This window comes from Tetrapisispora phaffii, chromosome 1, assembly GCF_000236905.1.
Source record: "Tetrapisispora phaffii CBS 4417 chromosome 1, complete genome".
Classification (NCBI taxonomy): Eukaryota; Fungi; Ascomycota; class Saccharomycetes; order Saccharomycetales; family Saccharomycetaceae; genus Tetrapisispora; species Tetrapisispora phaffii.
In genome coordinates this window covers 1,145,774-1,173,410 of record NC_016520.1, presented here as the reverse complement: position 1 = coordinate 1,173,410, position 27,637 = coordinate 1,145,774, and the positions used below count along the sequence as shown (strand labels likewise).

Below are 27,637 nucleotides of genomic sequence, written 5' to 3'. Positions count from 1 at the left end.
TGTTCATGTTTTTCATACCTTCTAACATACCTGGAATAGACAAATAAGATATATTTGTCCCTCGTCACTACTATAATACATATTTATATAAACTGTATTAAAATGATACTATTATAAATTAGAACTGTGAACTTCTATAGAATGTTTTGTGACGTTGGCTACCTAAAGCGTAGTAATTTTATTTATTTGGTTCACAAATCACAATTACCCGACCACTACTGAAGACATGATAATAATGCAACACGCTCAAACCAAACGTCCGGGTACCCGCTCCAGGGCACAGAGAAGCGAAAACAAAAAACGTACACCCATACACCATGCACTGCCCGACGGTGGTGAGCTTCCAGTAATCTGCAAAAATATGCAGACAAAACCAGAGAAACGCACTGACGGAAGAATGTCACGTATAGCTTCCGGTCTTTCCCTTAGCACGCAGCAACACAACAAAAAATTACAGGAAGCCCGTGATGGCCATCCATTGCGCTGATATTCCCACGTAAGTACGTATATCTGTACTTGCAAGAACCAAACTCAAGAACCGGGTAAACGACCCATGTAAAACGCTCGTATTAACAACAACAATATCAAATTCACTCACTCACTCGCTGCTATTAGACAGGTAACAAGCAACGAGTACACCAAATAATACCTCACTACTGGTGCTGTCTGTATAGCTTAGTTGCCACAAAACTATACAATTCCTGGCAAGTTCCTTACAATGCCAACTAAATGGATAAGCAATCATATATTTATCATCTTTAACAGTTGTTTTATCATTTAATGACGCTAATTTGAATATCGTACAGCACCGACCACCGACCACCACTCACCACAAGAGCAGCAACCGTCAAAGCACAACCATAAGAATTGTGCCATTGTTTTCACTCATTTTCATTTCTACATCTTGGTAAGATAGGCATTTAAGAATATATCTACATACTTATACATCTATATTTACGTTGCTACTCTGCAAGGAAGCACTTTATTAAACAACGGTGCTCTCTACTCCTAACTAAGCCTTTTGTTTTCATTTTCATACGCTACCTAACTACACTCTTCAATTGCAAACTCCAATTATTCTTTCATTCCTATATTCATTTATTTATATATCTTACTCGAAGTAAAAGACAAACGAAAAAATAACTTTAGAGAACGACCAGATATAATCTATATATCGTTTCTTAAAAGCAATCTATACAGATTATAGTGACTTAGAAATTGTACTAATTGTAATTGTTGATATTGTTTATTTTGTATTGTGAAAGTACTCTTTCTACGTTATTTAATTATCTCTTCGTCAATACAAAGTTGTATATACATCTTCCTTGCTGTTCAATCATATATATATACTTTTCATTATACACATTGAATTCATTTTTCCTTTCTTTATCTCTTATTCAATAATTTTCATTTCTGTTTCATTTTTTCTCATTTTACAATAACGAACTTTATTGTTGTTTTACAATTTCGTAATATTTATTTATCTATTTATAAAGTGTTTAGCTGTTCCTTATATCTATTCCTGTTTTCTTCAAGGATATTAAGGAGAAACATAGAACAACTATACGCAATCTCATAACAACTATGTCATCTCTAAATAATTGTTATGGAGTAGCTTTCAGATCAATAGCTACTGCTGATGAAACTTTATTTCACAGCACCATTAAGTTCTACCACAGTTTAGGTTTCTCAACCATCAAAGAATTCGATAAATTCAAACACGGTCAAAATGCTCTATTATCTTCGGGTACTTCAGAAGGTTCAATTAAAGAGAATTGGTTGGAAGCTTTTAAATTAAGCGAAGTCGATCAAGCAGGTTTTAGAATCCCACAACAAGAAGCTTCCAACAAGAAGCAATCTCAAGGTGCTCTATTGAAAATCCGTTTAATCATGAAACATGAGGCTAAGGCTCATCCAATTTTTGTTGAAGATAACTCTACAACAGTCACTTATTTCTCCATAGACTTGAAGCAAATTTTAGCTAAGTTCCCTGATGCCACTAGAATTTCAGACACTTTGATATCTGTGAATGATCCTTTAAACAACAAAATATTCTTCACTTCTTTTGCTAATGCTTTGGACTCTGAACCAACTATGAAAGATTTTTTCATGACTGGTTTATCCGAGGAAGAAAAACAATCTCAAATTGCTAAAGATGCTGCTGAATTTTTACAGAAATCTCTTATCAACAAGAGCAAAAATGGTTCAATTAAGAAGAAGATTGCCGTTATGACTTCCGGTGGTGATTCTCCAGGTATGAATGCTGCTGTCAGAGCTGTCGTCAGAACTGGTATCCATTATGGTTGCGATGTTTATGCTGTTTACGAAGGTTACGAAGGTTTACTAAGAGGTGGTGAATACCTAAAGAAAATGGCTTGGGAAGATGTCAGAGGTTGGTTGAGTGAAGGTGGTACTCTAATCGGTACTGCTAGATCCATGGATTTCAAACAAAGATGGGGTAGAAAGCAAGCTGCTGGTAATTTAATCTCTGAAGGTATCGATGCCTTAATTGTCTGTGGTGGTGATGGTTCTTTAACCGGGGCTGATTTATTCAGACACGAATGGCCATCTTTAGTCGAAGAATTGGTCGCTGATGGCAAATTCACCCAAGCTCAAGTCGACCCATTCAAGCACTTGACCATTGTCGGTTTAGTTGGTTCCATTGATAACGATATGTCTGGTACCGATTCTACCATTGGTGCTTACTCTTCTTTGGAGAGAATCTGTGAAATGGTTGATTACATCGATGCTACTGCCAAATCTCATTCCAGAGCTTTCGTTGTCGAAGTTATGGGTAGACATTGTGGTTGGTTAGCTTTAATGGCTGGTATTGCCACAGGTGCTGACTACATTTTTATTCCAGAAAGAGCCTCTGTAAAGGGCAAATGGGAAGATGAATTAAAGGAAGTTTGTTCCAGACACAAATCTAAGGGTAGAAGAAACATCACCGTCATTGTCGCCGAAGGTGCTTTAGATAACGAATTAAACGCGATTTCTGCTGATGATGTTAAAGATGTCTTAGTTGACTTAGGTTTGGATACCAGAGTTACCATCTTAGGTCACGTTCAAAGAGGTGGTACCGCTGTTGCTCATGACAGATGGTTAGCTACTTTACAAGGTGTTGACGCTGTGAAGGCTGTCTTAGAAGCTACTCCAGAAACCCCATCTCCATTAATCGGTATTAACGAAAACAAGATTATCAGAATGCCATTAGTTGAATCGGTCAAATTAACTGGTTCCGTAGCTACTGCTATCGAAGCCAGAGACTTCGACAAGGCTATCTCCCTAAGAGACCCAGAATTCATTGAATTATATGAAAATTTCTTATCTACCACCATTAAAGATGATGGTTCTGAATTACTACCTGAAGACAAGAGATTAAAGATTGCTATTGTCCATGTCGGTGCTCCATCTGCTGCCTTAAATGCCGCTACCAGAGCCGCCACTTTATACTGTATATCACATGGTCACAAACCAGTTGCCATTACCAATGGTTTCAGTGGTTTAATCCAAACTGGTGAAGTTAAAGAATTGTCATGGTTAGATGTCGAAGACTGGCACAACTTGGGTGGTTCAGAAATTGGTACTAACAGATCCGTCGCTTCTGAAGACATGGGTACCATTGCATACTACTTCCAAAAGAACAAATTTGATGGTTTAATCATCTTAGGTGGTTTCGAAGGTTTCAAATCTTTAAAACAATTACGTAACTCTAGATCTGAATACCCTATCTTTAACATCCCAATGGTGTTAATCCCATCCACTGTTTCTAACAACGTTCCAGGTACCGAATACTCTTTAGGTGTCGACACGTGTTTGAATTCTTTGGTTAAATACACTGATGAAATTAAATTATCTGCTTCAGCCACCAGAAGAAGAGTTTTCGTCGTTGAAGTTCAAGGTGGTCACTCCGGTTATATTGCTTCTTTCACTGGTTTAGTTACCGGTGCTGTCTCTGTCTACACCCCAGAAGAAAAAATTAACTTGGATTCTATTCAAGAAGATATTGCTTTATTGAAGGAAAACTTCTTAAAGGATCAAGGTGAAAACCGTAACGGTAAGATTATAATCAGAAATGAAGAAGCTTCTTGCGTATACACCACTGATATGTTAGGTGACATCTTTGCTGAAAACTCAGGTAAAGCATTTGGTGTTAGAACTGCTATTCCAGGTAACTACCAACAAGGTGGTTCTCCATCTTCCAAAGATCGTGTCATTGCTTCCAGATTTGCTGTTAGATGTGTTAAATTCATTGAACAATGGAATGACAAGAACCAATCTGTTGGTGAAAATATTGACTCCAAGGTTCTAAGATTCAAATTCAATGACTGTGGTGAAAAAGTACCAACCATTGAACACGAAGATGATTCAGCTGCTGTCATTTGTGTGAACGGTTCATCTGTTTCATTCAAACCAGTTGCTTCGTTGTGGGATACTGAAACCAATGTTGCATTAAGAAAGGGTCATGAAATCCACTGGACTAATTTCAATGAAATTAGTGACATCTTATCTGGTAGGTTAAGATTAAGAGCCGAACTAGAAGCTTCTAAATCCCAATAAATTAGCATAAAACATACATTTTCCAATATAAACTGATAAAAAATGTTTATGTTTTTTTACAATTAAAAAATAGTATTCATATTATTCTTCGACATATCTCTTATCTTTCTAGAAATTTGTTATAACATCACTACCAAAGTTTGATGCAAGATTAGAATTTTATGAATATTTTTTTTCTTACGAGATGACTTTTATTATGATTATAAAACAGACAAAAAATTTATAATTATGTTAACTATAACACAAGTAATAGTAGTGGATATTAATTTTGTTTTTTTGAATTCAAATTATATGTTTACTATCACGAATTAAAGAGTAATGTTAACGAATTTGAATTCACATTAATTAATACCAATTATTTATGTTTTTAATTAATTTTATCTTTTTATATAATATTTTTACGTAACCTTCAATTAAAAAATAAATTTAAAATTTAATACAATTACAAATATTAGATGTATAACCATAACTCTTTCTTAACGTCCTGACATTGACACCTTAGCTACAAGAGTTCACTTAACCTACTAGCCACAACAATCATCAAAACTATTTCATTTTATATCTAACAATCCAGCACTTTTAAAAGTTACGTTCTTGTTTATCTAAATGGAAAGTGGCTTTAATAGTTTATTGGTTGACCTTTGTTTATTTCAATTTACTATTCTTGTTAACAGGTCAGTTGATGGTACCAACGTTAATCCATTTAAACCCTGTTCTGGCTTTTTATATTTTTATTGCCGGCGGTTAAATGGAGAAAATTAGAAATTAATAATAATGCAAATCAGTTGGTTCATAACTTATGTTTAAGGAAACGTATAATATAAAGACACTGATATATGTTTTAGATAAAGTGTTCTGACTCTTGGATTACCAGTTCAGATGTGTATGGAAGATTACCAGTACCAGACTAGTGGATTACTTCTTTTGCTAATATATCAATGATGGCTTCTTTTTGTCAAGTTAATCCTTTGCAACAACTTGTAACGAAAAATGATGGTGAGAACTCTCAGTGGTTTAATATCCAGAATAAAAACGGTTCTCAATCGATATCTGCTTCAAGAGCCGTACATGATAATATCGAAAGGAATTTTATAAATAAAAACGATCAAGAGTATTTAATTGGAAATAACATAAATGATAATCTCCCCGAAGCTGGGAGTAGAGGTTATCGACTACATAATGAGATTAATACTAATTCTTTTGTTGAAGAGTTTTCGAAGGTTCAGGTACAAGATCACATGGAGTTTAGTGACACCTATAAAAAACTGTATGACAAGTACGAAAATTATCAAAAGGATTCTCAATATTCATACAATGCATCACCTCTTCATGGATTCAATGAAAGACAAAATTTACACGGACAAGCAGAGTTATTCAATGGACAAACGTTTAATCAAAGTTACAACAGAAATGAAATGGTCGAGATATCTGCTTTAGAATCACAATTCAATGAACAATTTGACAAGTTAGAAAATGAACTACACTTAACTGAGGAAGAAGATCAAGTTGAAAAGAGTATTTTGGAAGAAGAAATAACATTTAGAAATACAGCCTCTGAGTTAATTAATACAGTTTCAAATTCAATTAATGAAAACAGTACTATAATGACTAATGAAATGTTAAGTTCTAAAATCGCCAATTCAAAATTCTTCAACATGATGAATAATGTGAATAATGGTAAAATGGCATTAAATGCAAACAAATACGAATTTATATCTAAGGAAACAGGGGAAACTGTAGGAAACAAGTATAGCATGGTTGCTGATAAAGTAAACGATCACCAAAACAAGTAACAATAACTTATGGATTGAGAAATAAAAAGTTATATTTTAAATTATTAAATCATTATCATTAATATGTAAAATGCATGTAAATATCTACTATATTGTTATATAATAGTAATCACTAAGAATTTATGAAAGATAATATGTGTAAATAGATTTTCTTAAATTGTGATTAGTATTAGAAGTCCTTAAGTTCAACAAACACATTAGTTTTAAATTTATTACGGCGTGTTGTGATTGAATTATCACTGCTTTCGTCATTGTTGTTTCCCAACTGTTCCACATCTTCTATATCATTCATAACACTCTTAACTTTATTAGGAGTTTTAAATTGTTTAATATCATTGACGTTAAGATCAGAAGAGGAGTTTGAATATTGATCTTTATTGTTCGAATCATATACGGATTTAGCATTCCTCTTTGCATCCATATTTCTTTGGTAAATACCGCTCTCTGGTTTTTCTGTAATGCCTAACAAACCAGTCTTCATACCACTCACAAAATTCCATAATGAACTACCCGATTGTTGTTGTTGTTCTGACGCAGCATTTATAGAAACATAATCATCTGCAGATATATACTTTGAGTATTGAGCTTGTTGTTTTTCTGAGGCCAATTCGTCAGTAGAGTCAGTCAAGGGAGGAAAGAGCTTTGAAGGTGACTTCTTTATCTGTGAAGTTTCAGAACCAAGTAATGACTGGCTGTCCATACCTTCCACAGGATGAGGATCTGTGTTTGTATCGGCATATAATTTCTTTTCTACTTCTTGTTGCAATCTTTGATCCAGTTGATTGAATAAACTTAATGGATTTTTCCACGACGACACTCTCTTGCTTGGTTGATTTTTCGGCAAATCAGTGATAGTATTGACATTGTCAATACCTTCATTCACCAAACCAGTAGATTGGTTCATGTGACTTCCATTGTGTTCAGAATCCAGATTACTTAAACCAATTTTAGTCCCACTAGAATGTCTCACTTTAGGTATATAAAGTTGTGTGTTACTATTGATAGTCGAATCGCCAATATTATTTTCAATCTTAACTGGACTTGTAATCACTGTTGCATTGTTGGTATTAAGGTGCTTTGAAACCAAAACTTTCAGCTCTTTAAGTTCTAAAATATTATCATTATACATTTGTTCCTCAGAAATTAATTGTTTTTTTGTATCTTCAATTCGTTGTTTCATTTCTAATAATTCTTGTTCTTTGCTTGCTAGTTTTTTTAATAAGGTATTTATATCATTTGTTGGATCTTCCCCTATCCTTGATGAGTTTATAGGGTTGTTGTTATGTATGCTAGTATCTGTTAAAACTGAGTTTGAAGAATTTTGTCTGGAATGATACGATGTGTTACTTAATATCCTTTTATGCGTTTGAAATAATCTGTCGTTAGCTTGATTTGGGCTCAATTGAGAAGCACCCAATATGGCTCCATTTATAGATTCATTATTAGGAGAGCTTGGAACAGCAATGGGTTGTATTAAAGATCTTCTGTTACTTTTAGTGTTAGATCTTGATATTTTTTTTCTAATTAGGGGAGCATTATTATCATTACTATCTTCATTCTCCCTTAAAGGATGTTCAAAACTGTTCAATCTCGTTGGTGTCAATGATTTTGGTGATAACTGATTTCTGTTAGATGATATAGACCTAACAGGTGCAATGACAGTATTTTCATTTATAGCTTTTTTCGGAGATGGCGTAGTTCTATTTTCTCTAATAGTCCCTTGTCTTGTGGTAGTATCAACTTTCAGCATTGAATCTCCATTCTCTATAAATTCATCAAAATTTGTGATACTCAACGAATCACGAATACGTCTAGTCTTGCCATTAACCCTTGATTCACTTGTATCATCAATAAGGGCAGTCATGTTTGCATTTATATAGTTCGAAGTATGACGATTTTTTGTGCCTTTTGTCCCTAGAAAAAATTAGTTAAAAGTATTTCTATGAATTGGATATTTATCTAAAACTGATTAATAAAATAAAACGTATAATATATAATTAATATTTTACTTCAAAGATATCAAATAACAAACGTATATTACTATTTTAGCCTATTAATTTTACTATTTTAACCATCTTCTTTTACTAAATTTGATGGGGTCCCTGACAGTTTTTCAAATTTGATATCTGGAAAACATTTTCAAAAATTTGAAAAGTAAGATAAATAACATTATAAAATAAACATGGCAACCAAAGTTAGAGGATCAATATTAAATTAAGTTCATTTAGTGTATATTTGCAACATCGAAACTATTCAATTATTGCGTGACACATAAGAGAAATATAATTATTTCATAGACCTGGGTATTCAAAGTATCTGTTAATTATTTCAGTTCACTAATATAATATCTGCCTATTTTTAGAAAGTGGTGAAGGACAATTAAGCGATAAACTAAACATGGCACCTTTCAACAAATTTGCCAAGAAACTACACTTGGATAAAAAATCTTCCAACTCATCTACTGATAACACTAACAGTAATAAAAGCTATGATTTAAATACTACACCAAATACCTCGATGTCGAGCAATGGGAAGTTTGCAAACGCTAGCGCAACCAGTTCATCATTTGTTAATAATTCTTTTAGTAATAATAGTTTTAACCCAGAAATTCCTAATAAACAATATAAACCAGTTTTCCAACCTAAATCACAACAACTTTCAAAGAATTCATTTAATACTGATGATCACAGAGGCATTGCTAGCGCTAAGATACCACTGCCACAGCAAACGAGAATATTTCCTACACCACAGCCAGTTCAACAGCGTAATGTTTCTGGTGCAGTTACAACTTTGCATCATAATCAAAAAGAATACACCCCATGGAATAGAATAAAATTGACAAACTCACCATTCCCAAGATATAGGCATGTTGCTTCTTCGTACGAGTCTGTAGATAATGAAATTTTTGTTATTGGTGGTCTTCATGATCAATCAGTGTATGGAGATACATGGTCTATCACATCAACTAATAATGGGACTCAATTCATTTCAAAGGCTCTAGAAATATTAGATCTGTCCCCTCCACCAAGAGTTGGGCATGCTTCTACGTTATGTGGAAATGCATTTGTAGTGTTCGGTGGTGATACACACAAGGTTAATAAGGATGGTTTGATGGACGATGATATATACTTGTTTAATATCAATTCTCATAAATGGACAATCCCTAGTCCAGTCGGACCTCGTCCTTTAGGTAGATATGGCCATAAAATCTCTATTATCGCAACATCATCTTCAAAAACAAAATTATATCTATTTGGTGGTCAATTTGATGATACTTATTTCAATGATATAGCTGTCTTTGACTTATCATCGTTTAGACGTGCAGATTCTCATTGGGAATTTATAAAGCCAAAGGGATTAATACCTCCACCAATGACAAATCATACGATGGTAACATACGATAATAAACTGTGGGTGTTTGGTGGTGACACTAAAGATGGCTTGATAAATGATATTTATGCATTCGATCCAGCTGATTCTATTAATACTTGGACTAAAATTGATGTGACTGGGGACATACCATGTCCAGTACAAGAACATTCAGCATTGATATATGATAATTTAATGTGTGTTATAGGTGGTAAGGATGAAAATGATATGTATTTAAACTCTGTTCACTTTTTTAATTTTGATAAACTAAAATGGTTCAAATTTCCAATTTTTAAATCGGGCATAATGCAAGGCAGGTCTGGTCACTCTATCTCTTTGTTAAATAATAACAAAATTTTGATAATGGGAGGTGATAAGTATGATTTTGCTCGTCCATCTGAAGCGGATCTACATACTTCAGACACTAACCAAGGTGCTGGTACTATTCTATATACCTTAGATCTTACTCGCTTACCTGAATTATGTGCAGGAATTAATGATAAACCCACAGAACAAATTGATCTCTCAACAACATATATTACACCATCTACACCACAACTGAATAAGACAAAACCTCCTACTACACAAAATGATATGATTTTAGCTGCGGTAGATGATCAAAATGCAATTTTAACACCGTATGCTAACGATAAAGTCAGCAAGACTCCAACTAGTGAATCTTCTAATACATTCTCACAAGATAATGTTACATCATTGAATAACATTGAAAAAAATACAAAAATGGCAGCTATTAAACCCAATGAGCTATTACCTGTGGTTACTCCGACTCAAGTTGGAGAACAAGATACAAATAATTATTTACAAATTGAATCAGTAGTGGAACCAGTTGAAAATGCTGATAATTTTACTACTTCCGCATCAACTTCAGGTTTAATGGATGAAGGACTTGCAATTGCAACTGTTGTGTCATCTCCTACCAAAGTTTCACTGCAGAATAACACATTGGAGGAAAAAAATATCAATGAAATATCAAAAGTTGCTATTCCTGATGACACGAATGCTTCTCCATTGGCTAGTAGAACAGTTGTAAATGACGAAGTAATAGATACAACAAAATCAGATAACGTTGCAGAAAAGCATTCCTCAAAAGTATATATTGAGAAATCTGTTATTGAACAGCTTCGTCTACAGCTTGAAGAAATAAAAAGAGAAACCCAGAAATCAGCAAAGGAGGCAAGTGATCATATCCATGTCCTTGAACTAGAAAACAAAAATTTAAAAGCTAATTCTGTGAACATTTCTACTGATGATTTAGCTAACTTGAAATCACACACACAAGAATTAGAAGCTGACATTATTCAAATTAATACTAAAAATAAGGAATTAGAAACATTATTAGATGCTTCATTTCTTGATGTTGAACATTTAAATAAAATAATAAAAACACAAAGCAAGAAACTATCTACATTATATGATTCTCAGTTACTCCAACAAAGATATGATGATTTAGAAACTAAATATAACTTTCTAATGCATGAGAATGAATCTCTTAAATCTAAACTGGATGCTATTGATGGAATTACTTTTAATAAGCATGTTCATAACTATTCCTCTAAATTGGATCAGATGATTGACCACTGGAAAAATTCAAAATTACCGAGCATTAGTGAATCACCACGTGCAGAAGGTAATGGAAAATTACTAGCATCCAGTCGTTATCATCAACAAATCATAGACAATCTATCAACAAAGTTAGACAATTTAATTATAAATAGCGATGAACTGTTGCATACGAAGGAAAGATTGAGTACCGAATATAAATCATTTGAGATGAAACACACTTCTTTGAGTCAGGAATTTATCCAGAGACATTCCGAACTAACAAAGGCTGAACAAGAGTACAAAAATACCTTAAATTCAGTGGGAACTACATTGAAAGAACTTGCATCTGTGCAAAAGGAATTGGTAAACACCACTGTTAATAGTGATTTAAAGAATAAGATAGACAATACAGAGGTAGCTGAAAAAAATAAAGAAGACCCAGAATACGCTATTCCAGAACATTCAGATGAAAAAGTTACAGCATCCATGGATTCACAATATGATAACATATTATGATAGTAAAATCTATTATTTCCTATATATGCATACATTGATAGACATAGTTCATTTATAAATCAATACATCGGACATTTGGTCATTATTAAACAATATTGATTAATGTATATTGAAGTTATTTAAGATATATGTATAAAATGATTATAATATCCTCAAATATCGGGTATCGATTGAATGATTACGGGACTACTACATATCAAAGACATTTCAATCAAAGTATTTTCCTCATTAAACTGCTCATAGTTCGAAGAAAGAATGTATTGTTCTCTTTGAGTGTGTATTTTACATTCATTGTCTCTAATATTATTTTCAGATGAGATAAGGTTACAAAACTTATAACTGTCGTCTTTGTTAAAATCCTTATGTAAATTTCCATCCTGATGGTAAGAGAATGTATATGATTGATTAATGTTATTAATCTGAGTTTCAATTAATGTCTGGTCAAAGAAAGTATCATCCGATATAAGTATTTCTTGTGTTTCAGATATTATATTATTTGTATTTTTAGATTGTTTTGTAACCACAGGGTGGAATGGAGAAGAAATAGCTGATGCATTTCGTTTAGCTATCCTATTATTCAAATTTCCTTTCTTTCGAAGCAAAATTTCATATTTTCTCTTTAAAAATGCATTATAATCCATACTAGCAATATCTTTATTTCGAATGCCATATATATTCTTCACAGATTCATCTATATTATATTTGTTACAAAATTCTGATATCAACGTTATATGCTTTCCTGAATCCTTGCTCTCTCCTTCCATGATAAACCAGAATGTTAGGATGTCCTCAGATTAAATTGCGGTTTTTACATATACAAAGAAGACAATTCTTATTTGTTAGTAATCAATAGTTTATGGTTCTTTAAATATAAATCTTATCAAAATTATATTCTGTTATTTTAGCCGCCAAGGTTAACTCTGAAAATTGGAGTAAGAAAATCAGTGTTTATATATAAGGAGGGCAAAATTAAAAAGAATAATGGCAGATATAATTAAAGAGTTCCATGAATTGTTTCTTTATATGATTATTTGATTGTTAAGCATTGTTCTCACAACGATTAATTAAGCAGATAACATACTTAATGTATATGTAGATTTAAATCAATACGATCAAGAAAGAAAAATCTCATTTAGATATCTATTTATTTTTTACAAATGGCATTTGATATTAATGATTAAAAACATTGTCTTATTAAGCTTAGTTGACAGAATATAGTTATTGAATATCAAGTTAGGCAATGTTCACGTATGTTGAAATAAATAATATGACGTCCATCAATATAACCTATACGCTGAAATTATGTATACATTATGAAAGTAATGATATCTTTATAATATAAACAGACAGTTTATTTATCTCTGGAGGGCATGCCCCATAATCTTTAGCATATATAAGTGGGACGTGTATTTATAGAATAGATGGTTTTTCAACAGAATTGAATAATTTGCTATACGGTTCCTTATTTCAAATCCCTGTCACCTAGTATAAGCGCGGATATTCGCATTCTGAAACAAACTGCCATTACTACCGATTCATAGCGCTTTGCTGAGCTCAGGCAAAGGTCACTGAATCTAACGAAATAAAATATTCAAAAAATGAATGTGTTCGTTTATTTTTCCAAATATAATAGTAACATGTACTTTTTTTGAACGTGATAAACTGCCCCTGATGTCGCAATCTGTTATAAAATATTTAGATATGCATATAAGAAAGAAATTAGTAACCCTTTGAAACAGATTCAGTAAAAATTTCAGTTATTTGCAAGTTTTTGTTTGCTATTTATATGGTTACATTTCTCATATTTTTTTGAAGGTTATAAGAAAATAATTCGACACAGTAACGGTATTAATATTAGTTCATATATTTGGTTTATTATTACAAGTTGTATTCTGTTAGCACGAGATCATTGAAGAAAAACAAGTAAAAAATTTACCTTGAAACGTTTTCAAAATAACCTCTCCAATATATTTATATGTATATCATACAGAAGGAGAGCTTTTATCATCAAATCACTTCAGTATAACACCATCGATAGGATCTTCTAACTGACAACTTCCAAAAATACAAGAAGTTATAATGGCACGGAACAACAATTTTGTGAATAGTGTCTCTTTCGATAATTTATCTCCTAGTTATGTCGACGATCAAGTTACTATCCTTAAGAAGAATCATATTTTAAATGAGTATAACAATGAATTTTTATATATTCCTCCACAATTTAACTTATTATATCATAACAACAGCATAACAGCAAATGATGGATCCGATGAAAGAAAAGATGTGTTTAAGAGAAGGCCTCTCTTAGATGATTTTTCCTCCAGACAAAATTCCAGTACCGATCAAAGTTTCCATCAAATGTTTACACCTATATGCACACGTGCTGGTTCACCATCATTCACTTCAGCCACAAGGGGTGTAGAACTGCACAATATCGAAAGAACTACATCACATTATTCACTAACTAATGAAACTAGGCTATCTCCACGACTCCCACCTCCTCCAAATATTTCATCAATAAAATATAGGCACAGGAATATTGATGAACCAGAAGTACAGACAGAACCGGCTGATATAGCTCATCTAGACACTGAAATGGAGAACCATATGAAAAAACTCACAGTTGAAAATACTCAAGTCAACTCAGGATCAAAGGGTTTTACTCAATCAGCATTTTCAAATTTAAATGAGTTGGAAGATAGATTGGATACTTCTGGTAAAGTTTTAAAACTATTACCAAACAAGAATGATAAGGCAAAAAAAGAATCAAGCAGAAAAAAATCTTTTGCAGATATGACAGATGAAGAGATTGCTGCTTTGGAAACTTCATATAGATCATTAGCGAGATCTAACCCTAGGTCCACTATAGCTGATTTCGATTTCAAACAACAGGATTCACTGTTTATCGGAGTTCTACCCTCAAAAGGTTCTTCAAACAATTCTAAAATAGATCCATTAGCAGTCGTATACCCTTCAAAACCAGTAGTCAGTTACAAAGCTGTAACTATATCTAAAAAGAATAAGCTATATGATGAATTCATTTCTAAGTTCATACACAAAATAGGTGAGGAAAAGTTTAAAAATATACGGAAAAATAAAACAGCGTTAAGGACTGTGTTGTGCTACATCTCTGGTAGAAAATATACCTGGTCAGCTGTTGACTGGTTTATTCAAAATCAAATTAGAGAGGGTGATCATCTTGTGATTTTAGCATGCATTCCGGAATATGAAGAAGAAGTAGTACCATATCCTAGTAAAATTAATGAAACAACACTCGGTACTAATTTTAGCAACGAAACGACATCATTTAATTCAAAATCAACGAAACTTAAAAGGTCGGATTACGTGCATTGCAGCGCTAGATTGAAGGCTATCCATGACCAAGCTATTACTAAAGCGGAAGACATTTGTGATTACTATTCATCTAAATTAAACAACAAACCAATTAAAATAACTGTTGAAATTGTAAAAGAGAAATCTAGAAAAGCAGCAATAACTCAAAGTATCAAAGTATATAATCCAGATTGGCAACTTGTAAGTACAGTTTCCATTAAGTTACAGATTAAATTTAGAAATGGCAATATTAAACTACCATATTTTATGATGAAAGATCTATTCACACCCACTTGCATTGTCCCGTATGAGTTTATGGACCCATCACTCACAAGTAAAATACACAAATTTGACGATGCCACTGAAAGTCCAGAAAAAAATATACAAAAGCAAGAAGTGAGTAAACAGCTAGAGTTTATAGACGATATATTTATGAACAGTGTTAAAAATCCGTTTTTACCAAAGAATACCAGTAACTATGACCATGACACAATTTCTGTTAATACCAAATATCATGATGCTTCAAGCACTGAAGACGTAGATACTATTAATGAGTTCCGTCCTATTGGGCCAGAACAACAGCAGAAGATAGACCTTTTTGAAAAGATTGGATACGTAAGGCCAACACCAACACATCAAGAACCTACAGACCCATTTAATATAAAATTGACACCATCTCGAAGTTCTGGCCGTAGCTCGAGGATTCAATTTACGGATGAAGTCTATAAAATTAGATCGATGGTGGATGATGTTTCTGATATCAGCGAGTCGACGAGGAATGCTGGTTTATCTATCAGGAAAACCAAATCTGAGAAAACATCTACAAATTATTCAAAGCATGACCAAAAGTCAACACATTCACAATCTTCAAAGAAACTTACGCCCATTTCTAGCTCATCTCCACCACTTTCAAATAAATCCAAGAAGTTAAAGAAGAAGAAAAGTGTCTCTTCTAAAAAAGGTCTAAAATCATTATTCAAAAAGTTATTCTAAAGATAATCGTAATGTCATACCCCCTACAATTTAGAAAAAGATGATATGACATAATCTCCATATAACGCTTATTATTTCGTTATCTACACGACGATGATATGTTGCCTTGGTTGATGACATAAAGTTTATCTATGTGGTATTGACATCCATTGTATTCTGTTATGGTATCCCTTATTCATTAGGGTATCGATCATAGTCATAAGGTACGGCCTTGCATGACTACCTAAATGCATTTATTGATTACCGGGCATCCTTTATTATAAATGAACCTTAGTCAGTTAGTAATGATCATTATTAATAATAGTAGTGAATGATTTTACCTAATTCTTTATGGACAATTAATACCCATCACTTTTCACTAATATTTATAGAATTCGTTTCATATATAAACAAGGACATAATGAAAATACATATAGACTTTAATTATGAATTCAATTATGGATTACTACAGAAGGCAATAATCGTACTTTCAGATAATCAAATCATATATCTAATAGTACAATATTAAATAAATAAATAATGCACCTAAATTCAGAGACATTCCAGGAGGCTAAATTGGCAGCAAGAATTCCTCGCTATCAATATATAATGGTAGGTGTTATTGCTGCAGCCATTGTACCAACTATGTATATGAAAAGATATGCAAGGATGCATATAGATAAGGCTGCTTTAGAAGATATCAATAATATCAAAAAAGAAGGCAACTTTGTGCCCTCAAGTGCAGAATCTGTGAAGAAGGATATATTAAACAAGAGAGAACTTGATAAGGATCTTTTAATGACACATCAACCTGCAGTCTGGTCAATCAAAGGCAATAACAAAATAACAAATGACCCTCGATTTAGAGAACTTGTTGATGAAAACGCAATGATACTTTTTTCATCAATAATGTGATATCGAGACCATCTATTTCTTGATCTTTCGTAACGTATTTAGAATATCTCTATGCATTGGATTATATCTACGTTTTTATAATAAATTTTATGAAATCAATATTATAATAATAATGCTATTAATATCTTTAAATTATTTTGTCACTGTTATGTTAGTTGAGGCATCTTCATCCTATAGCATCCAATCTTTATTAGTTGCTACTTCCTGCGTCAACGAACAAAAAATTCAGAAAAGTTCAAGAATTTTATAAATGCATCTAATTATAATTAACTCTTGATATATGTATATAATTATGTATGTATAATCAGATTTGTTATGAGTTAGCAATATCTCATGAGTAATAGATATACCAATATTTAATAAGGAGACCATATTAGTAAGTAATAATGACATTTGACTATTACCGTAAAGTTGACCTTATCAAGGAATATGTTGTCGCACAAGGAGAGTCGATCTCCACTCCAATCGACTTAATAAACACATCGAAAGATTCCAATACTGCGTCTAAGCTGACAGGTCCAACAAGAATTATCGATGGTGTTTCAGTAAGATGCCCTTCTTATTTATTGAGATTCTGTAACAAATTAAACAACAATGCTGCTCTACAGTACCATACTTTGAATTCAAAACTAGAACATGCTACCAATAGGTATTATAAAGCTGAAAATAAAGTCACATCAAGAATAGCCAATTTACATTCAGATCCAGAAGAACAGTTATCAAAGGGATTCGCATATTCGATCGTTGCTGCTATGTCAGGTTCCATACTCACTAAGAGAAGAAATATTTTACTTAGATTTACCATGCCAATTATATTAGGTACTTTGGTTTGCTCGTATACCATACCAACTACTTTTGAGAATACAACTGATTTAATCCATGATATTGAAGAAGTTTATTTCCCAAAATTCTGTGCAAAGCAAGATAGAGTAATGGATTTCATTCGTACAGGCATTGCACATACTGTTATGAGTTACGATATAGTAAGTTATAAACTTGCTTCAGCAAAAGATTATATTCAACAACACTCTAATTTTTCCTGAGATATTTATATATAGTCTAAATAGTGAATATTCATAAAATCTTGTATTTAAATAGGAGCCGCCAAGGCTCAATTTTAAAATGTTTCTAATTTCTATTGCAACTCTTTGAACTTAGTTGACTATATAAAATACAGAGAAATCAAAGTGCTATAATGTACATCAAAGTGATCATACTTTTACTGGTTTAGAGTTGTTAGTTATTAACTGAACGAAAGAATTGTTATAATTCATATTTGGTATGACATTAATATTCTAGAGTATGTTGGTTATGAGAATAAATTTAGTTACGTACATTAAACTTGGATAGTTGACATCTTTGGACCAAATGGTTCGTAATGAATGAATGCTTCATCATGTTCGATATTCTTTAAATAACCAATCATGGATTTCATAAAGTCAACAGAACCACAAATGTAAACATCGGAATTCTTTGGAACGTTCTTCTTTAGGTACTCAGCATCTATTCTAGCTTGGTCTTTAGTGTGAACAATTAATTTTTCAGCAGTATTAGTTTTGGTTAATAATTCATCAACATGATTTTTGAAAGCCTGCTTGGTTTCATCTCTTGAAGATTGGATCCAGTATACTGGTCTAGATGGGTTTTCATTGACTTGAGTTTCTAACATACTTAATAGCGGAGTGACACCAACACCAGCGGCAAGTAGAACTAATGGAGTTTCATTTTGCTTAATTAATTTTTCATTCAATTGGAAATCACCTGCTGGGGCAGATATCAATAAGTTATCACCAGCCTTGACATCCTTGTGTAAAAATTCAGATACTAAACCAATATCTTTACCAGGAGTGTGTTCTAATTTAACGGCAAATTTTAAACCATCTTTGGTAGAGTTGGAACAGATAGAATAATGACGTAAAGCATCGTATTTATTGTCATGTCTAGTTGGATGAGTGTTAACAGTAATATATTGACCTGCAATTACCTTTAGAGTAGATAAGTCAACACCAGATTCCTTTGTAGGTTTGACGGTAAATTCGCAGATACCATCACCAACTTCAGCCTTAGAGATAACTTCAAAAGGTTTCCAAGATTCCCAAGCCGCTTCCTTATACATATCAGCTTCAACAGTTATGAAGACGTTAGCGATTTCTTCGTAAGCTTCACCCCAGGCAGAAATGATTTCTGGAGTAGCAGCATCACCTAGAACATCTTTAATAGCCAGCAATAAGTTCTTACCAACAATTGGGTAATGTTCTGGCATAATTTGTAAAGCACGATGCTTGTGACCAATTTGTTTAACGTGGCCAATTAATGGAGATAGATCATCGATATGTTTGGCAGCAGCTAAAATTGTAGTGGCTAAAGCAGTTGGTTGAGCGCCCTTCTTCTGATTAACCATGTTGAAAATATTCAATAACTCTTCGTTACTACCTAACATTTTAGCGTAAAAATGTTTGGTGATGACAGCACCTTGAGCTTCCAAAACAGGAATGGTGGCCTTGACGATTGTTCTTGTTTCTTCAGATAACATTGTATTTATTAAATTTATTTGTTCAATTGGTGGAGATCGATTGTCTTTAAATTGATGATGTTTTATTATTATATAACAACTATTCAGAATAAATTAATAGTTAATGAAGATAGAAACCATTTAAAAAAAACTTTATGCAAAAAATGATCCATTTATATACTTTTAAAAACGTTAAACGTTCATTGATATTTGTATTTATCAAATTGCCTTAACAATAAATATATTATAATTACATCTGCCATGAAAGTTAATCATAGAGAGTATTTAATCTTACATAAGACAATATTGCTTCAAAAAATTTGATTAAGATTTGTTATAGTTTATCGCCCAAGATATCGGGTTTTATGGAATTTAATGTTGAACCATTAGTAAGAACAATGTATTCAGAGTTTTCTGTAAACGAACACGCAAACGAGATCTCAGTTTCCCCACCCCATATATTATTTGAAACTCAATACCTCACCCACGCTGAACAAAGTTCTGCAACCAACAAAACGATCCAACTAAGCTGATATAACTTTACTAATGGTATTTCATAAACTACAAAATATATATAATCTTAGTAATTCGAACTTCAAGATCTTTCCTATCTAGGACAGTTTCTTGTCTCGAAATTGGTTTTATGGTGATTCTTTTGCAAGAATGCTGATTTAATCTGTGAAGTCTCTGCGCGAATCGTTACTTTTAGCAGATTTTTCTCGAGAAATTTGAAAATTTCAAATTTATTTTCGAAAAGTTTCGATTCGTTGTGCGGTAAAATCTCTAAAGAATGCTAATATCCGTTAAGATCGATAGATATTATTGATCTTAGTAATATTAATACCTACAACACTACAAAAATATTGTTTAGTGAAACACACTGAGCAGAGCCGACAAAACGGAGCTACGTTTAGACATCCTACGTGATCTAATATATCGCTGTAAACTTCATTACATCACGAATGCTATCTTAAATTTTTGAATGATCTTGTTCGATAGATTTTTGTAAGGGTTCCTTATTGGTAGAATGGCTTTGAATATGAGATCTGAAGATTCAATGCGGCGTAAAGGTATGGAAGTTACAAGTGTTCTATAAAAAACTATACATGTAAACAAAACTATACTGTTTCTAATTGGTGTGTCATCTGTGGAAGAGAGATAACGGCTGGCTAAACATAGCACAAGTTTTACTCCATGTTTGATGTGTTGTTTCATATTTATTATGGAAATTGGAATATAACTCCTTCATTACTGTTAAGATCGACCTCAAGATTGAAAATAGATCTGACACACCAATTCCATTCAACTACTAAGGCGGATTTCACCGTGTCGCCTTCGTTTAGATGGCTGTTTAGATTGTTCAAATGCTTTCTAAAACGTTTAACTTGAGATGCCTTATTAGCAATTACAATATAATTCTTAACATGTTCTTTTTGCGACTTCGGTTCATAGTGAAGATCAGGCTTGTTCTCTAATAATTCCGTCTCAGTAAGCTGTTTGCTTAAAATGTTTACGTTTTTAATACCATGTGCTTTTAAAATGGATGATATTACATCCGTTCCCCCCGGAATATCACTTACCAAATTAATTGAGTCAATGTTGGCACGCTCAAAAACTAATGTGTTCATATTGGATCGTTTAGAGATCAACTCGGTGTCTATCTTTGGGATAGAATACATTTTAGGGTCTAATTCTATGTCTGTCCTTTCGGAATCAGTTTTTGTATGAAGAACACTCAAAATATCAGTAATAAACTTGGGTAATAATAAAAACAACAATGGTTGGAAGCTGTAACTTTTTAAGAATTTTGCTGTCCTCATCCTCTTCGGGGCGATAATAGTGTTCAGATTATAACTATTATCTATTTTATCGTAAATATGAATTCCTAAAGCTTTTAATAATTCTAAATCAACCGTAGAAATATTTTCTAAGCATCCTGTGCAGACAGCACGAATATCATATATTTTATTTTTGCTCATATCGTAATCAATTGAAGAGGCAACCTGTAGGGACTCGTATGTCGGCCTATCCAATGCCTCCGATAAAAGTTTAGTAGCTTTATCTGAGAGATCATTATTACATATATCGGAACTGATATCATGTTTATCTTTTGATCTCCTTGAACTCTGTCTTCTCTTTCGCGATTCCGTATCTTTAGACTCCGACTGGCTTGCAGATGACTTCCTCTTTCGACTTCTAGTCTCTCGATTATTATTTAGCGAACTAGTATTTGAAGAAACTAGATTCAAAAGCTCATTATTATGGGTATTATTTTGGGATTTGGATACTGCATCACTACTTAACTGTGTTAGCGGTGATAATGTTGAATTGAATGGATCATAACCACTTTCTTTAATATTTTCTTTATTTTGTGATAGTTTTGTGCTATAAGCATCTTGATTCACTTGTTGATCAAAGGATATCTCAGCTGGAATTATAGGTACATCGACCTTCTTATCAAACTGAATAGGTACATTTGAATCATTTTTACCCCTATCCATGGAAATATTCCCTTTATCGACAATTGAATCTTTATCTTCACCTATTAATAGTCGTTCAGTTCTTGATTTAACTTCACGCTGTGTCTCAAAGGTCTTCGTGGGAGCATCACCTGAAATTGTCTCGGAAAATACTGTTTTATTTTCATTACCGTTGAAATTGGAATTTATCAGATTGTTCGAATTGAGTCCGTAATTAATAGCATCAGTGTTATTTTTGTCTTCATCACTCAGAAGGACTTTGGAATCTATATTCTTCGTATCTGATCTGTTTTGGCTAGTAATATTAACATTCTTATACGTATGGTCATCAACAAGACTTGCTTCATCATTATCATTTGAAGTTGTTTGTAAATTTTTGGGAGTTAGCTGAGTTACTTGTGTAATCTCGATTGACTCATCTTCATCTGAATTGTCGTTAGAATGAGAGAATTCAATATTTTTGGCCTTTATTTCAATTTTTGCGGGTGATCTAAGAACGCCATTGATTTCCTTTACCTCATTAGGTTGTGACAAGTCAATATCAAGATGTTCTGCCTTTGCATCAGTTTTATCTTCATCTTGTATTGGTGCATGTTCAATAAAAGAGGAGTCGTTGAAACAGTTTGATGTTATAGGTTTTTCAAATAAGTTTTCAGGAACCCTCGACTTTAGAAGTACGCACTGCTCAAGCCATTTGATGTTTACCACATTTATTTTATTAAGTTTAGAACGTGCATAATTATATTTTTTACCATATGGAACACCAAATATTAAATGAGTATTTCGTTTTGATAATGTTGGTGTACTTTTTCCACCTAATGCAGTTACCAAATTTTTAATATAATGCCTCTGTTGCCCATAAATCGTTGTATATGTCAATATAAGTTCATTTACATTGAATAATGGTTCTGGTAACAGACTATTGGATAAATTAATTGTTGGAGATATGAAATTATCTAGGGAAAGCATTTGCAATATCCAAGAAATATTTGCATAGTTTACAGAATGTTTAATCTGTTTATTATCTAAAACAAATGACTCTGAATAACCCAGATAACAAGTATATTTATCATTATTATCAGTATTAATGAAATCATTTTTATCTGTCGATGCCACGGTAGCACCATAGTTTTCTAATAGATGCAAAGTAAAAATTCTCAATTCATTATCGGTTGCAATATCATTATTTACACATATTTTCTGACCTTCCAATAATGATGACTTGTCGCTAAATGGACAGTTTGTCAGTTCAACTGCTAAATTATTTTTTTTGGCCCAAATGCTATAAGATGCATTTTGTTTTATTTCATGCTCTCCTATCGGTACTATTTGCCCCTTCTTAAAACATAGTAGTATCCATGTTACAAACACGAAACCAATATCTAAATTTCGATTAAAATTGGTAACAGCAGTGATTGCTGGATCATCAGTACTTTCCGCAACAACGTGTGTAACTTTACTCGATAAAATGTCAGTGACATAACCACCCATATAATTAATTAACTCTGTTATATAACTAATATCATTCTTAGCAAATGCAGTCGTTGATATATAAAATTGAAAATCTTTGAAGAAATGCTTAGAGTTTGGTGAAAATTTACAAGCTCTTTGTATTGAAGCTGATTCTATACATGCCGTTACCCATTTATATTCTACAACGGGCACCATAAATTGATATGATATTATTTTATAAAAAGAGAAATTGACTGTGTTTGATATAAGTTGATTATAATATTTATTCCCAAAAGTATTCAAAAATTCTTCACTGGTCGTAATATTATCATCTTGTTCATAAACCTTGTATAGATCGTAATGCTTGCATGAATTATTTTTTAAATGAGCCATTATATCAGTTGCAGCCTCAAGTTCTGTTGGATCATCTACTATTATAAGAAAACTCATTGTTTCAAATAAAGTTGAGGCCTTAAGAGAACTCATCTCATTTTGAACAGAGGTAATGTTCTGTAACATATTTGATTTAGTAAAGGATTCATACGTGGTCATTTAACCAAGCACTCTAACTTCTTATTTAGGAATGTATATATGCGTATTTATAAAATAGAATCAGTAAATTAGTGAATCATTTGTCTCAAAAAGCATCACTACTTTAATTCTTATTGTAGTGGTTTGTTATTCATTTTGTTAGATATTTGGAAACATATGTAGCTTTTTTAAACCGAAAAATAAGAATGCGAATATAAAAATCACGATACATTAATTATTTCATATGATTTCGATTTCGATTTCAAGATATTATAACTTCAATATATTTACAACGACATTATTTTTTATATGGTGGTTCTTTGTTAATTGTTCTTATTGGACATTTTTAATGAAATAATCCTTAACTTGTTCATTCAATGCCACGTCCAATGGTTTCTCTCCGTTTGAATTTTCAGTACTTTCATAGTCAGCACTGTATTTATTAACCAACAGGACCGCCACATCACCGTGACCTTCTGCCAATGCATGGAATAGTGGAGTCCATCCTTGGAAATCTTTTGCGTTCACTGGACTATTCTTTTGACATAGAATGTCAACCATTGCCATTGACCCAATTGCAGCAGCTCTATGTATTGGTAATTGTAATTTTTTATCTTTAACTCTAACTGAGGCACCTTTATTCAGTAGAAACTCGACTATAGGTAGATGTTTTTTTGACACGGCTAAATGAAGAGCAGAGACGCCTTGTAATGTAAGCAAATCTAGATTTGGCTTGAGATCTCCCTCATATAATTTTTTCACGGTATTTAAACTACCTACAGAACAAGCAATGTGGAATGGAGTCCAACCTGCATCATCCACTAAATCATCGATATCCATTTCTTTCATAAATGAGAGTAAATAGTCAATAATAGGTTCAAACTGAAAAGAAACAGCCCAATGTAACCCAACTCTTCCATCACTATCTTTTTTAAAAACTAATGAATGATCTTCCGAGACCAATTCTTTTACAGTTTTAAAGTCATTATTCATACAAGCTTGTTGTAAAGGAAATTCCATTTTTTTTTATTCTATATATATATATGTCTGTATATGTGTATCACTAGTATTCTTAATTGATTGTTGATTAATTAATTAATTAATTAATAGTTTACTTTTTCTTATACAATCATGCCAACTTGACGAATAAAAGGAGTAAAATAATGTTAACCGCCAACTCAATAAACATAAACCTTTATATATGTATAAGGTATATACGACAATATTGTAAATCTGCATAACAATATCCTCGGCTATTTATATGAAGATTTCCTAAAACATATGCAAAGAACTAAAAGTCACGTTTTGCGCCCCCGCCCCTCTTCTCCTGTTTTTGTGGCTCCGCGGCTATTTCATCTACAAAATTGAAATATTACCCGGTTGTAAACGTGACATGCACGTGACGTTTAGTTTTTGTGGCAAAAGGCAAAAGGAAGGAGAAGAAGAAGAAGGTGTTGAAAAAATATGGTTTAGTATAGAAGGGAGGTGGGTTGGTTAAAGAACAATTATTATGAAAGTATAACTAATATAAAAGTGCTGTGTATCGGTACGAAGAGGTTAAGGAATTGTTAGATTTAATAATTGAAGATTTGAGAAGATTAGATTCCTATAGACTTACACTGGAAGACAAAGAATTTTCATCAAGATGAGTAGAAACGCAGGTGACTTTCAAAGATTTGCTAAGATGCTGCAACAACAGGTTGCAAAAGCACAACAGAATCCAAGAGGAAATCCGGGTCCCGGTGTGCCTAAAGGTGTATTTTCAGGCGTTGGGGCACTGTTATTACTTGGTGGTGCTGCTGTGTTGGGTAATTCAGCTTTGTTCAACGTTGATGGTGGTCATAGAGCAATTGTTTATTCGCGTATTGGTGGTGTCTCTAATAAGATATATACTGAAGGTACTCATTTTGTGATACCTTGGATTGAAACTCCGGTGATCTATGATGTCAGAGCAAAACCCCGTAATGTTGCTTCGTTGACAGGTACTAAAGATTTACAAATGGTGAATATTACATGCAGAGTCTTATCTAGACCAAACGTCACTCAACTTCCCACTATATACCGTACTTTAGGCCAAGACTATGATGAAAGAGTGTTACCTTCTATTGTGAATGAAGTTTTGAAAGCAGTTGTTGCACAATTCAATGCTTCCCAATTAATTACTCAAAGAGATAAAGTTTCAAGATTGATACGTGATAACTTGGTTTTAAGAGCTCAGAAGTTTAATATTACTTTAGATGATGTTTCAATAACATATATGACTTTCTCTCCCGAGTTCACCACTGCTGTAGAAGCTAAACAAATCGCTCAACAAGATGCACAAAGAGCAGCTTTTGTAGTGGATAAAGCAAGACAAGAAAAACAAGGTATGGTCGTTAAAGCTCAAGGTGAAGCTAAGTCTGCAGAATTGATTGGTGAAGCAATTAAAAAATCAAAAGATTACGTCGAACTTAAAAGATTGGATACAGCTAAAGATATCGCTGATATACTGGCTAAGTCGCCTAATAGAGTGGTATTAGACAACGAAGCATTGTTATTGAATACTCTATCTGATGCTCGTTTGAAAAAAGAGAAATAGACATACTTCAATAAAATGAAATGTTTGATATCAACTACTACCAAATAAATAATATGTTGTTCAAATACATGTGAATAGTTATATAAAAAAACCTCTTAGAAAAGATAATAATTGAATTATCATTTACGTACAATAGTTGCTTCAATAATTTACGTAATTTAAAAATAAATTTAAACATTTTTCAAAATAATATTGTATTGGTATATTTGTTATAGTTAGATAAAATAGTTGAATATATTAGTTTCTTTAGATAAAAGAAAAACAAACATAGTTAAATGCTAATGTAATTTATTTGCTCCTTGGATGTAAATGCGTAATCTATGGTAATCTGTTCAAGAAACAATTACAATTTATTTTTGTATAGCTTGTATGTGAAGCCACCATTTTTAATGCAAAACGGCCCTTTATGAAATATCGATATCTTCTTCATCATCGATTTTCTTAAAGTTTAATCTTTCAGGAGTAGATTTAACTTTATATGTTTTTTCTCGATGATTATTAATCTTTTCAGAACATGGTGAAAGGATCGCATCAGTTGGTGAGAAGAATTTGTTTCGAGAAAATTGTTCCTTAATCTTATTGACAAGTTGCTTATGAACCGGCCCAATTGGTTTCTTGATTCTATTCGAGTCGCTGTTATTCACTCGAATGGCTCTATCACAAGGTACGCTTCTGAGGAGTCCATTATCTGAATTGGTTTTTCTATATGGTTTGAGTATATCATTAGCTTTATAGTCTTTAACAACATTAGTGTTTTGTACGCTTAGTTTGGTATTTGTCTTGTCTAATAAGACTTTTTTTTCTAATTGATTGTTCATTTGTGTGTAGATGCTGAGATGCTGATGTGAATGATTCAACAAATGTGAACTTACGTTTAATTCTCAAAAGCTACAAAGAATAAATAGTAATTATATAGAACAAACTAACACGGACATACACACATATACATATATATATATAATAGTATCTAATCCTTGTTAACGATCACTAAAAGAAATATTTACAAAAAAGTAGTATTACTGATGGGATAATTGTCAAATAATATTTTTCTCCTTTAAATTTT

The 27,637-nt window shown here is 32.5% G+C and overlaps 13 protein-coding genes across 13 annotated transcripts; 7 read left to right on the top strand and 6 right to left on the bottom strand.

Annotated features, from left to right (window-relative positions):
- Positions 1 to 1,584: 1,584 nt before the first annotated feature.
- On the top strand, positions 1,585 to 4,560 carry PFK1 (6-phosphofructokinase subunit alpha; the record flags this gene model as incomplete). Its single annotated transcript, XM_003683981.1, has 1 exon — positions 1,585 to 4,560. The coding sequence occupies one exon, from the start codon at positions 1,585 to 1,587 to the stop codon at positions 4,558 to 4,560; it is 2,976 nt and encodes a 991-aa protein (XP_003684029.1).
- A 938-nt stretch (positions 4,561 to 5,498) lies between these two features.
- On the top strand, positions 5,499 to 6,353 carry PEX21 (Pex21p; the record flags this gene model as incomplete). Its single annotated transcript, XM_003683980.1, has 1 exon — positions 5,499 to 6,353. The coding sequence occupies one exon, from the start codon at positions 5,499 to 5,501 to the stop codon at positions 6,351 to 6,353; it is 855 nt and encodes a 284-aa protein (XP_003684028.1).
- Positions 6,354 to 6,522: 169 nt separating this feature from the next.
- On the bottom strand, positions 6,523 to 8,217 carry TDA11 (Tda11p; the record flags this gene model as incomplete). Its single annotated transcript, XM_003683979.1, has 1 exon — positions 6,523 to 8,217. One exon carries the CDS (start codon positions 8,215 to 8,217, stop codon positions 6,523 to 6,525), a length of 1,695 nt encoding a protein of 564 aa, XP_003684027.1.
- Positions 8,218 to 8,750: 533 nt separating this feature from the next.
- Positions 8,751 to 11,801, top strand: KEL2 (Kel2p; the record flags this gene model as incomplete). Its single annotated transcript, XM_003683978.1, has 1 exon — positions 8,751 to 11,801. One exon carries the CDS (start codon positions 8,751 to 8,753, stop codon positions 11,799 to 11,801), a length of 3,051 nt encoding a protein of 1,016 aa, XP_003684026.1.
- A 152-nt stretch (positions 11,802 to 11,953) lies between these two features.
- TPHA0A05160 (uncharacterized protein) lies at positions 11,954 to 12,565 on the bottom strand (the record flags this gene model as incomplete). The annotated part of the gene is made up of 1 exon (XM_003683977.1): positions 11,954 to 12,565. The coding sequence occupies one exon, from the start codon at positions 12,563 to 12,565 to the stop codon at positions 11,954 to 11,956; it is 612 nt and encodes a 203-aa protein (XP_003684025.1).
- Positions 12,566 to 13,880: 1,315 nt separating this feature from the next.
- Positions 13,881 to 16,127, top strand: TPHA0A05150 (uncharacterized protein; the record flags this gene model as incomplete). The annotated part of the gene is made up of 1 exon (XM_003683976.1): positions 13,881 to 16,127. The coding sequence occupies one exon, from the start codon at positions 13,881 to 13,883 to the stop codon at positions 16,125 to 16,127; it is 2,247 nt and encodes a 748-aa protein (XP_003684024.1).
- Positions 16,128 to 16,646: 519 nt separating this feature from the next.
- On the top strand, positions 16,647 to 17,021 carry SPG1 (Spg1p; the record flags this gene model as incomplete). Its single annotated transcript, XM_003683975.1, has 1 exon — positions 16,647 to 17,021. One exon carries the CDS (start codon positions 16,647 to 16,649, stop codon positions 17,019 to 17,021), a length of 375 nt encoding a protein of 124 aa, XP_003684023.1.
- A 386-nt stretch (positions 17,022 to 17,407) lies between these two features.
- MIC26 (Mic26p) lies at positions 17,408 to 18,064 on the top strand (the record flags this gene model as incomplete). The annotated part of the gene is made up of 1 exon (XM_003683974.1): positions 17,408 to 18,064. The coding sequence occupies one exon, from the start codon at positions 17,408 to 17,410 to the stop codon at positions 18,062 to 18,064; it is 657 nt and encodes a 218-aa protein (XP_003684022.1).
- Positions 18,065 to 18,357: 293 nt separating this feature from the next.
- On the bottom strand, positions 18,358 to 19,554 carry YHB1 (flavohemoglobin; the record flags this gene model as incomplete). The annotated part of the gene is made up of 1 exon (XM_003683973.1): positions 18,358 to 19,554. The coding sequence occupies one exon, from the start codon at positions 19,552 to 19,554 to the stop codon at positions 18,358 to 18,360; it is 1,197 nt and encodes a 398-aa protein (XP_003684021.1).
- A 1,199-nt stretch (positions 19,555 to 20,753) lies between these two features.
- TPHA0A05110 (uncharacterized protein) lies at positions 20,754 to 23,951 on the bottom strand (the record flags this gene model as incomplete). Its single annotated transcript, XM_003683972.1, has 1 exon — positions 20,754 to 23,951. The coding sequence occupies one exon, from the start codon at positions 23,949 to 23,951 to the stop codon at positions 20,754 to 20,756; it is 3,198 nt and encodes a 1,065-aa protein (XP_003684020.1).
- A 378-nt stretch (positions 23,952 to 24,329) lies between these two features.
- On the bottom strand, positions 24,330 to 25,016 carry NAS6 (Nas6p; the record flags this gene model as incomplete). Its single annotated transcript, XM_003683971.1, has 1 exon — positions 24,330 to 25,016. One exon carries the CDS (start codon positions 25,014 to 25,016, stop codon positions 24,330 to 24,332), a length of 687 nt encoding a protein of 228 aa, XP_003684019.1.
- Positions 25,017 to 25,641: 625 nt separating this feature from the next.
- On the top strand, positions 25,642 to 26,574 carry PHB2 (prohibitin subunit PHB2; the record flags this gene model as incomplete). Its single annotated transcript, XM_003683970.1, has 1 exon — positions 25,642 to 26,574. The coding sequence occupies one exon, from the start codon at positions 25,642 to 25,644 to the stop codon at positions 26,572 to 26,574; it is 933 nt and encodes a 310-aa protein (XP_003684018.1).
- Positions 26,575 to 26,978: 404 nt separating this feature from the next.
- BNS1 (Bns1p) lies at positions 26,979 to 27,392 on the bottom strand (the record flags this gene model as incomplete). Its single annotated transcript, XM_003683969.1, has 1 exon — positions 26,979 to 27,392. One exon carries the CDS (start codon positions 27,390 to 27,392, stop codon positions 26,979 to 26,981), a length of 414 nt encoding a protein of 137 aa, XP_003684017.1.
- Positions 27,393 to 27,637: the final 245 nt, after the last annotated feature.